The 12606-nt window shown below is 34.7% G+C and overlaps 1 protein-coding gene across 1 annotated transcript; it reads left to right on the top strand.

Annotated features, from left to right (window-relative positions):
* The first annotated feature begins 8294 nt into the window (after positions 1–8294).
* On the top strand, positions 8295–9269 carry LOC100601901 (olfactory receptor 5R1). Its single transcript, XM_003275285.2, has one exon. It carries the CDS (start codon positions 8295–8297, stop codon positions 9267–9269), a length of 975 nt encoding a protein of 324 aa, XP_003275333.2.
* Positions 9270–12606: the final 3337 nt, after the last annotated feature.

Raw genomic sequence — 12606 nt, 5'->3', positions numbered from 1 at the left:
TAAAATATTTATTTTCATTTTTTATAGTAAGACCTGTGCTAGGATGCAGGAATACAGTGGTGAGCAAATTGGAAATGGTCCCTGACCTCACAGATCTTACAATTTACTGAGAGAGACTTAAAATAAATGGCTACAAAGGATCATATAATTATGACCTGTGATTATTCCTTCCAAGAAGAGAGAGGCATGATGCTGAGAGAATTGGAAGGGAAACCCAAAATAGTTCAGTTTTCAGCAAAAATTTCCCTGGTAAATGATACTTTGTTTGAATACCAGAGGATTGGCAAAAGGGGTGGGAGTAGGGACAACATTTAAGGAGAAAAAAAACAATATTCTGAATCTCAAAGCAGCAAGAAACTTGCAACATCAGAAGAAATGAGAAAAGGTACTGTGGCTAGAACAAAAGTGAATTTGAAGGAGAGCAAGGTAGAGCTGGAGAGGAAAGTCATGCAGGAGCCTGAATACTATTGCATAAAATTTTATCTTTATTCTAACAACATTTGGAAGTCATTAAAACTTTTTCAATCCACATGATTATTGAATGGGGTTTGTGTTTCAATAAATTTATTAGAGACTAATTAAAATGATATTTTAGCCATTTTAGAAAAGATGATGTTAGTTGGGATTGGAAGATGGCAATGGAGAGGGAAGGAAAAGCATGAATAAGGTGAACATCTAAGAGGTAAAAAATTACATATAAAATTGAGGAAGTAAGGAAGACAAAGAAGTGAAGGATGAATACTAGCATATGACTTGCCTAGTAGGATAGACAATAGGGATAAAGCACACAGGACAACGACTAAATTTGAGGTCAAGATATTGGGAACTTGGCCTTGGGAATGTAGAATTTTAGTCGCCTTTGAGCCACGCAACTTAAACTCAATACTAGGTATTTGGATATAGAGCTCTGAAGCTCCAGGAAGTGGTAAGATAGAGAAACAAATGTAAGAATCATTGATAATTGAAGTTGTGGGTATAATAAAACAGTCTACAAAAATGAGGAATGGGAAAAACTAACCGCTGAACTGAGGATGCCAAATCTGCAATTAGTGAGGTAAGAGAAAAACAAAGAAAATGTGGTGGCGTCACAGAAGACAAGGAGTGAGACATTGTACAACATCTCCAAATTTCAGAAGAAATTCAGCTAAGAATGGACAATTTTCCATTGTATATATCCATAGTGAGACAGTCAGTTAACCTAGAAAGGATTGGTCTCAGTGATAAGTGGGAAGCTGGGTTTGAAAGAGCAAAGGATTATGAAAAATTGGAAACAATAAACAACTTTTTTGAGAATTCTGACTAGTGCTACAGGTTGTGTTTTACATCCACATACTAATTCATATATAATAGTTTTTCAGTTTGTAATTTGAGAAGAAACTGAACTTCACTATTAATAACAAATAATATATTTTTCAATATTGATTTAGAAAAAGCATGAAATGAGTCAACAGGACTTCTTTTATTCAGGTATACTTTTTTTCCTTTTTTTTCTTTTAATTTTTAGGTTTATGGGTACATGTGCAGGCTTGTTATACAGGTAAACTTGTGTCACAGTGATTTGTTGTACAAATTATTTTGTCATCCAGGTACTAAGCCTAGTACCCAACAGATAATTTTTCTGATCCTTTCCCTCCTCCCACCCTCCACCTTCAAGGAGGTCCCAGGGTCTGTTGTTTCCGTCCATGTGTCCCTGTATTCTCATCATTTAGCTCCCACTTATAAGTGAGAAAAGGTTGCATTTGGTTTTTTGTCCTCTTGTTAGTTTGCCAAGGATAATGGCCTCCAGCTCCATCCATCCATCTTTTATATGTCTCACATTTCCTTTATTCAGTCTACCACTGATGGACACTTAGGTTGATTCTATGTCTTTGCGATTGTGTATAGTGCTGCAATGAACATACGTGTGCATGTGTCTTTATGGTAGAAAGAAGTTCTTTTTTTTTTTTTTTTTTGAGATGGAGTCTCCCTCTATCACCCAGGCTGGAGTACAGTGGTGCCATCTCGCCTCACTGCAAGCTCCGCCTCCCGGGTTCACGCCATTCTCCTGCCTCAGCCTCCCAAGTAGCTGGGACTACAGGCGCCCGCCACTGCGCCTGGCTGATTTTTTATATTTTTTAGTAGAGACGAGGTTTCACCACGTTAGCCAGGATGGTCTCGATCTCCTGACCTCACGATCCACCTGCCTCGGCCTCCCAAAGTGCTGGGATTACAGGCATGAGCCACTGCGCCCGGCCAGATGTTCTTAATGTACAACAAAATCAATGTCTTCCAATGTTATAAAGCGATATAAAATTTAAAAATAAGGGTATAATCATTTATATTGAAAGATGCTTTTAGAAGACGTAGAGAGACAAATCAATCAGAAAAGATAGATTCAGTGGCAAAAAAAGAAAAAGGAATGAACAGTAAGAAAACATGATAATGAGATGAGATGTAGAACTTAGAATGATGAGTCATATATGTGTCTGTGTGCATATACATGGGTGGTGGGAGAGAGACAGATACATGAGGAAATGAATTTTGAGGAATATGTAGAAATCATTTTCATTAAAGACAGCGGAATATACACCAGAAAGATTTAATAAATTTTCCAGATTCACTTAGATAGAGGTTGAAACTTGTAGTAATGGTTTTGGTTTTCTTGTCAGCTTTTGGAGTATCTTGGTTTTATTTGTGGTTCTGATTCTGTCTTGCTTATTAAAACAGATATCTTTGAACATTTACTGCCTACCCAACAGTTTACCAAACTCTTCACATATATTAACTCATTCAATACTCTCAAAGACATTATAGAGAAGATATAATTTTACTTCATTTTAAAATTGAGGAGGTTGAGACTCAAAAAGTCATAGACCTTTTCCCAAGATCTCATAAGTAAGTTGCTCAGGATTTAAGTGCTCATCTTATTATTTCACAAAACTTGATTCTTAATAAAAATGAACTGAGTGATATGGTTTATTATATCATTTGCAGTAGTAGATCACATATTTGCCGTCATGGATATGTATATGATAAGTATTTTTGAAGTATGATTGTTTCAGGAATACAGTTAGTTTGAAGGATTAAAAATTTTTTTCAATGTAATTTGTCCAGCTCATCTCACATTGAGAGAAACATAGGAGGAAACATCAGCTTTCAGATACCTCTAGAGGTTCAAGTTTAGATCCAATGGGATCTAGGAACTAATAAATCATCTGAATAACTTCCAAATGAGCTCATTAGGAGTCAAGATCATTGCTAAGCCGGTAAGTGAGTCTTTATATGGAGCCAATAGGCATCCCTCCACCCATACCCCATATCCTCATCAGAAGCCTCTCTCTTTGGTAAGCTTTAATGTTAAATGGATTCAGACTGCATCCTAACTGTATTTCATACCTTCACACTGTCTGCTTTTCCAGAACTGTCTAAAGGATATCTATTTGTATTTAAAATAATACTTCATTGGACGGGAGCAGTGGCTCACGCCTGTAATCCCAGCACTTTGGGAGGCCAAGGCGGGTGGATCACCTGAGGTCAGGAGTTCAAGACTAGCCTGGCCAACATGGTGAAACCCCCTCTCTACTAAAAATACAAAAAATTAGCCGGGTGTGGTGGCATGTGCCTGTAATCCCAGCTACTCCGAAGGCTGAGGCAAGAGAATCGCTTGAACCTGGGAGGCGGAGGTTTCAGTGAGCCAAGATCACACCATTACACTTCAGCCTGGGCAACGAGAGCAAAACTCCGTCTCAAACAAAATAAAATAATAATGATGATAATAATAATACTAATAATAATACTTCATTAATCCTCAGTGCTATCTCTCTTTCTCTCCTCCTTACAAACACACACACACACACACCCTGTCTCTCTCTCTCTCTTTCTCTCTGTCTCTCTCCTTAAATGATGACATGACAAGTTGAGCAGAGAACCTCTTAGAATTTACCATGCTTTCTGCAATAGTTCCCACAAAATAAGAGTTGTTACTGTATGGACGATGGAGGAGAGAGATGTATGCAGATGTGATTTTCTCACTAAAATTCTTAGGATATTCATTTACCAAGAATGGCCCTCCTTAAGTTCTGGAAATGAGATTTTTAATAATCCATGCTTAGTCTTGGCAAACACTGAACGTAAGGTAAAATTTCCCCTCCTAAATAAGAATGGATACTCACTATACATTTTTTAATCCTATAACACAATAAAGTAGACACTTATTGGCATATCATTTACTGAATATTGCTTCTCAGGTGAAGCATTCGGCTTTAACCAGGGCTCCAATATAATCCAAATCAAACCAGGGCTTCCCAACCTTTTTCCATGCCATATCATGCCATTTTTGCATGGGTTGAGTTACATAGAGGGAACACCCAATGGCTCAGGATGTCCCCAGGTCTGAACACCTATAGCACACTGGTGGCGCACAGGGTGCCCCTGCAGCCTGTTGCTAAGATCTGGTGAAGAAACCAAGCTTGTTGCAGCCCTGGAATGAAGAATGCTTGACCTGAAAAAGCCCTGAACACCCTGATAAAGAACAAGGTAGAACCTGAATAGCACTAGGCAGTGAGTAAATCAGAAAATGTCTTGGTGTCTTGATTGATAGGGCAGTGGAAAGGCAAGAGGAGGTCTCCATTAATCTTTTGCTTTTCCGTTATTGAATATATTTTTCTATGCAAAGCATTGCCATTGTATTAGATGCCAAAGTGTTTAAAACCTCAGAAATATGTCTCTAATAGTTAAGAAGCAAGGCAAGCCCTTCAAGAATTAGTGTTTCAGAGAGAGATGTAATTCATTTTGCAACTGAGTTTTGAGAATCTAGATTGGCAAATATAACCTATGGAGATTTGAAGATAGCAAAATAAATAAAACTGCTTAATTTTAAAGAACTAGCCAACTATCAGAAGGGCCTAAAAAAGACAATTGCTAATTAATTTTGGTACTCACCAAAATAATTAGAAAAACCAATGTTTTCTTCAACATGCATGGTTAAGTGAATATCTAAAATTTTTGACCAATAGTTTAAATAGGTACTAAGATGTAATTTTTCAATGCTGTAAATATTGGCATTTAAAATTAAATATAGATTTAAACTAATGCCTAAAATTAAATGTATCTTAATATAAAATAATTAACATAACCTATATTTTTCTAGTTTTGATGAGTGATGATTAAATATAAATTTAACTTGTAGTTGAAAACTGTCTTATTAATGAGATGGGAGTCATATTAATGGTGTCTTGATAAGAAGGATTATCCAAATGCTTAAGTCTTTTAGAATCCGGGATATTTTTTACACCTGGGAGCAAGAGATCATAAGATTCCAGATGGATGAAAAATATGCCTTTTGTTTATAACATGGGAAAAGGAATGATTTTGAAAATAGAAAACAAAAGAGAACCAAGAGCACAGGTGCTTTCTCAGTCAAATCATTTTCAGAAAAACGGAAATATAGAAATAGAGGAACTGAAGATTAACTTTCTTAAGACTATTTTTGCGCAGTTGGGATTTCACTGGCATGGTGGAGTGTTGTACTCGGACTAATTCACAGGTTAGGCAAACAAATCCCAAAAAGAAACTTTGAAAATATTTCCAAAAATATTTTAGATAATGTTTTTGAAAATTTTGAAAGTATATCTGAATATATCTGGTTGCCATTCCCAAAATCAAATTTGCTCTTTGGATTACTGATTCTCAAACATGGTTGTACATTAGAATCACTTGGGCCTCGGTGCCTCCAAGATGTTCTGAATAAATGGTATTGGATGCCCCAGTATTGTCATGTTAAGGGCTCTAGATGATTCCAATATGCAGTAAAGTTTAAGGCAAAACTTGCTTTAGGAAGATGAAGTGAAGCAAGAAACATTAGTGCTTATGAAAGAACTCTTGGTCTGAAATATGGAATTGATTTTAGATTTCCCCTAAAAATAGATAAAGATATGAAAATGACTAAATGGGTGGTGAGACTTTGGGATGGTGATTACTTCAGAAAAACCCAGACAAATGAATTGGAGGCTATGAAGAAAAACTGCTTTTAAAAACTTAGAGGAATTAATAAAATAATGTAGAGAGTTGTCAGGTAGATGCAGAACCATAAATGCTGTATTTTTATGAGCACTGTAACAGACTTTTATAAGTAATTTTATTTCTACGTGATTTTTAAGTTTATTGAATTTGGAATTTAAACTCCAGTTTAATATGCAACTTCTCTGTGGACTTTGTTTTTCTACCATAATGTGGTGTATGTACCTACTTAAACTTAAATATTCCATGTTACCTAATAGCACATGTCCACCATAGTTAACGTTCTTACTGATACATCTATTTTCTCATGTGGCTTTCTCTCATTTGGTGTGACAGGTACCTTGGAACCATCACAAATCTTGAAGTTACATAAAAGCAATAACACAAGAAGTGCTAACATATAGATGGACTTCATTAAGTAAAAAATAAAATGAAATAAATGGTAGATAAACCTCTTTCCCTGACACTATTTTTCAGTGAAGGTGGTCTATTTACTTTTACATTGTGGGATAGCCTTATAATTACCCTCAATTAGGGTTCAAATTATAACTTCACAGCTAGAATTGACATAAAATCCTTTGTGAAAAAAATTGAGCATATTCAAGTCCCATATGTAAGTCAGATAATTCTCACTTTTGAATATTCATGAATGAAACAGTTATTTACTGAGAATAGCAATATATATGTGTATATACGTATATGTCTACGCATGTGTGTGTGTGTAGACATGCATATATATACATGCATAGACATATATATATATATATATATGTTTTAGGAGTCTTCTATTTTATTTTGACCTAGTATATGAAAAACTTAGCAATCTTTGGAAAACTACAGTTTTCATGTTTGTCTTCTCTAAGCTTTAAACATTTAGTTTGACACTTTAGCCTTGTTCTTCCATCCCTGTGATTAAAGCTTAAGGAACAAACCACTACACTTCGGCAGCATAAGGATGATCTGAAATACGGGCTCTGCTGTCAGTTATACATAGTCACACTAATACTCTGTGACCATCACCAGAAAGTTGGATTTTTCCAACGTTTATAAGCAGTTATGGGTGAAAGCCTTCCTCATAGGGTAAGCAAGAGACTATCTTAAGTTAATTCATGTAATGCACTCAGAATATTTGATAAGGACATCACTCAATTGCAATAGATAAAATAATAATAGTACTAATCAATGGAATATGAAAGACAAAGTGGTTAGATATGATGATCTCTCAAAGCATTTTCTAGTTAATATTTCATGATTCTATTTTTTGAAAAATAAAGCCAGGACCAAAATTAAAGTTTAAATAGGCTAATATTGGGCTTAACAAGATGAATCCTCTTTTTTTCAGGGCTGGTAGAAATACAAATAATTATAATTATCCTAAAAGATGCATCAAAAACTCCACCCACCAGTATATGTTTCCATAAAACTTTTTACAACTGAGTATATCCTTAGAATATGTTTCTAAAAGTACAACCAACTAGAGTAAGTGCCTTGGATATTTTAAGCCCTAGAAATATATTGACACATTTGTGGAGGAAATTATTTATCTACATGGGATTTAACTATGATAAACTACTTGTGTTAACACTTTGAGCAATATACTTCCAAATATGTTAAATTTGGATAAACTATTTGATTTGTGTTAACTCTTTGGGCAACACACTTCCAAATATGTTAAATTTTGAATTGGAAAAATAATGTCTTTTTAATTCATATGTAAATAAAATTGTGTGTTTTCTCATATTTCTGATCAAATTTCTTTCAATTTCTATAGCATAAATTACTTATTCTATATAAATGTGGGAAGGAATATAACAAATTGAATAGTTCATGGCAGCTCTAAAATTATTTTGATCTATTTTTGACATATTTTATGGAAGTATGCACAAAACTGAAAAATAAATATAAATGTCACATCTATAAATTCAATATTTTTGTTCTGTTATATATGCATGGAAAATATATAAGATTTTTAATGGCAGCAAAAACATTGAAATATTAGTGTCAGTTGTCACAAGCGGTTTCATACTATACAATTTTAACCAACATTCTGTCTTATTTTCTAAGATTACAAAGCAAAATATTTCTTAAGAAGACTATTCTGCAAGTAAAAGACCCCCCTCAGGCAAGATTGGCCTCTGTCATTAGACAGGTAAGATGTTATGTTTTTGCCCACGTGATGATATGATTCAAGGCAAGAAGACAACAATGATCACCTTTACCCAACACTGACAGGGAACACGAGAAGTATCATTTTTATTCTTCAACTGCAACAAAATCTACAAAACCTGCTAGGATAAATGGCTGAAGTTAATATCACTTATGTCACTGTATTCATTCTGAAAGGAATAACTGACCGGCCAGAGCTTCAGGCCCCGTGCTTCGGGGTGTTTTTAGTTATCTATCTGGTCACAGTGCTGGGCAATCTTGGGTTGATTTCCTTAATCAAGATTGATACTCGACTCCACGCACCTATGTACTATTTCCTCAGCCACCTGGCCTTTGTTGACCTTTGTTACTCCTCTGCTATTACACCGAAGATGATGGTGAATTTTGTTGTGGAACGCAACACCATTCCTTTCCATGCTTGTGCAACCCAACTGGGTTGTTTTCTCACCTTCATGATCACTGAGTGTTTCCTTCTAGCCTCCATGGCCTACGATCGCTATGTCGCCATCTGTAGTCCCCTGCATTATTCAACACTGATGTCAAGAAGAGTCTGCATTCAACTGGTGGCAGTTCCATATATATACAGCTTCCTGGTTGCCCTCTTCCACACCGTTATCACTTTCCGTCTGACTTACTGTGGCCCAAACTTAATTAACCATTTCTATTGTGATGACCTCCCCCTCTTAGCTCTGTCCTGCTCAGACACACACATGAAGGAAATTCTGATTTTTGCCTTTGCTGGCTTTGATATGATCTGTTCCTCTTCCATTGTCCTCACCTCCTATATCTTTATTATTGCCGCTATCCTAAGGATCCGCTCTACTCAGGGGCGACACAAAGCCATTTCCACCTGTGGCTCCCATATGGTGACTGTCACTATTTTCTATGGCACACTGATCTTTATGTACCTACAGCCCAAATCAAATCACTCCTTGGACACAGACAAGATGGCTTCTGTATTTTACACAGTGGTGATCCCCATGTTAAACCCCCTAATCTATAGTCTAAGGAACAAAGAAGTGAAAGATGCCTCAAAGAAAGCCTTGGATAAAGGTTGTGAAAACTTACAGATATTAAAATTTTTAAAAATAAGAAAACTTTATTAAACAAGCAGGAAATAAATCAAACTTTTTCTTGTAATTATTTCCCAATGAACTGAAAATGTAGCTGTTACTTTAACAGACCTTGACATTTTCTACGAAAGCCAGGCAGATCATGAAAAATCAGTACGAATTAAAGCATCCAATTCAGGCCATCACAGTCTTGGCAGACCACTGAAACCATGTTCAAATACGAACAGCGACACACTCATATATGCAAACACTCATAGGTGTATTTAAATCAAAGGCAGCAGCATGTTTTTGTTAGAGTTTGGGATGCTGAAACAAGATTGAGTTTGGACACCATTTCCTTCATATTAGCTCTGCAACCTTGGAAAATTGAGCTAAATTTTGTGTGACTTTTTTTCCAAGTCTAGGAAATAATAGGACCTAACTCATTGCTCTTCTTTTAAGGATTGTGCAGGTTAATATTTATGAAATGCTTAGAAAAATATCCAGTGATAATAAGTGTTTTGGAAGCCTTAGGTATATAAATGTTTGTTATATAAAGTTAGAAATGAATTTATTTGGCCTGGCACAGTGGCTCACACCTGTAGTACCAGCACTTTGGGAGTCAAGGGGTGGGAGGATTGCTTGAGCCCAGGAGTTCAAGACCAGCCTGGGCAACATAGCGAGACCTTGTCTCTCTCTCTCTGTCTAAAAAAAAAAAAAAAAAACACCAAACCAAATAAAACTAAAAAACCAACTATTAAAAAATAAATTCATTAAGGTCTATTAAAAAATAAATTCCTTAAGGTCTCCAAGGCTAATTAGTCAAGTAGTCCTACTTACTACAATCAAATAAACATAAGATAGGTGTGAAGTTTCATTTCTAAATTGAAGGTCACATAACTAGCAATTTGAAAATTCTAAATGCAAATTTAGGTGTATCTGAATTTTTTTTAACACCATGGGTGTTAAGAATGAGGTTAATTGGATTTAAATGTGTCATTATCAGATTTTTAAAAAATATAATTGGAAGAACATATTTTATAAGAAATAACTTTTTAAAATAAATACCTTCATTGTAGTTGCATATTTGTTAAATTAGAAATTATCCTAGGTTATTATGTAATTTATTTCTGCCTGCTATTTATTCAGTCACCCTTGTAGATGATGACATATGATCAAAAAGTAATGATATGTTATATTTTTATTATTTTGACATTTCAGAAAAAATAGTAGTTTAAAATTATCCTATATTTTTTTGATTTTACAAGGATATTATGATACTTGCAGCCATTACATAAAACACAATTTGAGGTTTGCAATATACTGTGATTATTTCCTCTTCTGTACTTTCTTTATAAATGACTCAGATATGCTACCATGAGGTGCTTTTAGAACCTTGTGAGTGGAGTGAATTACCTGGCTTTTAAAACAAGTTTAACAGAGAAACCTGGCTTTTCTACTCTCCACACTTTGTCTTGTGAGTGTATATTTATATGGATGGATATACACAATATTCTCACATACCAGAGCCATGACAAATAAAAGAGTCATAGACAGTCTCTCTTTTTACAGGTAGTGAGATTCGGGTCTATAAATCCTGAAAACTCACCTGGAGGACAACGGTCTTCTGTGGTTTCACTGCACCTGCCTACTTCATAGAATTATTTACAGTAGCAATGTTTAAACATTAATTGAATTCTTCATGTCTTTAGAGAGTTATAATTCCCTACTATTAACAATCACATATTGAGATAAACCTAGGTTTTCTAAGGGAAATGAGCTAAGAAATTCAACTTTACTCAATAGATATATTTTTTCTGTTTATTCTTGAGTGGATACATGCAGTTCTGTGCAGCCTCTAAAACTATCATCTGAAAATTGCTCCAGGTCACTGGGTTCATCTCCTGAAACACCAGCCTTTCAGCCTAAACATTGAAATAAACACTATTCAGTCTCCAGGCGTATTTAAATTAATATTTGTATTTGTCATCCTTCTGTTTGTGATCTCTATGATGTTTCTGTATCCGGGTACAGAATACAGAGGCTGACAAAAAATATAGGTCTTTAGCCGTGTCTAAGGTCAGTGGAGAACATGCTTGATTCCAGGAAGATTTGGCCCCAGATTTGAGTTTTGATACTTCTAGTGTATAATATGTAAAGCTCAAATTACTTATAAAACAAGAAGCATACTTATTGCACAAGCTGCAGTATGGGCATGTAGTAGAAACATGTGTGAAGGCCTTCGCATGATGGCTGGCACCGAAAAGAGCCTTGGTAAATATCAACTTTATTATTATTGGTGAACGACCCTTAATACATTTTCTTGTAAACAAAATTTTTATATAATTTATTTTTGTATCTACAACTGATTAGTGGTCCACCTTGAATAAATACTCATCTCCATCCAATGTTATAAAAATTAGCTGAGGCAATCCATTTTAAACACTTTACCCAGAATTTGATACAAGAAAAGCACTCAGTAGTTGGTAGCTCATTCGTACTTTGAAAAATTAGGAGCTCAATAAATTCATAATTTACTAATCTAGTCTTTGTTAAATTAAACAAAAGTGGTTTTATTTTTTTAAAATGCGTATTTTAAGTAACAACTATGAAGGAGCCTAAAAAAATTATTTTAAAATATGTCTATCGGTACACACACACGATGAAATTTAAAAGAATTAAATTTATTTTAAAATAGCACAATAAAATAGCTCCTTAACTTTTATATTTTCTTTTTGTTGATTTTAAAATAAAGAATATCATATTGCCAGCTATCTCAAACTTTATTACCTTATTATCCAAGGCCAAATAAGAGAAATAATAACAATGTCAACAATTAAGTGTAATACACACCATATGTGAAGTAACAGCTGTATGCTAGGAACTTTGCAAAGCTCTATATTTATAATGTTATTTAATCTTCACAATCAGTCCAAGAGCTAGAAACTACAAGCGCATTTTGAAGATGAGGAAACTAGGTACAAAATGTGAAATAATTTACCAATAACAACAGTTGATTATCACAAAAGCTAAAATTATTAGTCAAACTGTTTGAAGAGTCCAGTTACTAATCAGATGCTTATATAGAGCAGGCAGTGAATTATAAGGGTGTGAAATGGCTCTAGTTGTCCAAATGGATACGGAATTCTTGGTAACTGCTAGTGCTACCCTTCCCAGTAGAATGCAGAGAAAGTAGAGTGCTAAGGAAATTATCCAGTCTTAAAACCAAGAAAAGCATCCTTGCTATTTAAATTTTGACATTCTTTCCAGATAATCTGTGCAGCAAATTTGAAATGTAAGATAACAGATGTTGAACTTTAATATAATTCAAATATCGCACATGATTTAAATAAAACAGCTATTTCCCAATGCTGTTTATTTCATTATTGAT

Source organism: Nomascus leucogenys, chromosome 4 (assembly GCF_006542625.1).
Source record: "Nomascus leucogenys isolate Asia chromosome 4, Asia_NLE_v1, whole genome shotgun sequence".
Classification (NCBI taxonomy): domain Eukaryota; kingdom Metazoa; phylum Chordata; class Mammalia; order Primates; family Hylobatidae; genus Nomascus; species Nomascus leucogenys.
This window is presented reverse-complemented; position numbering and strand designations above follow the sequence as displayed.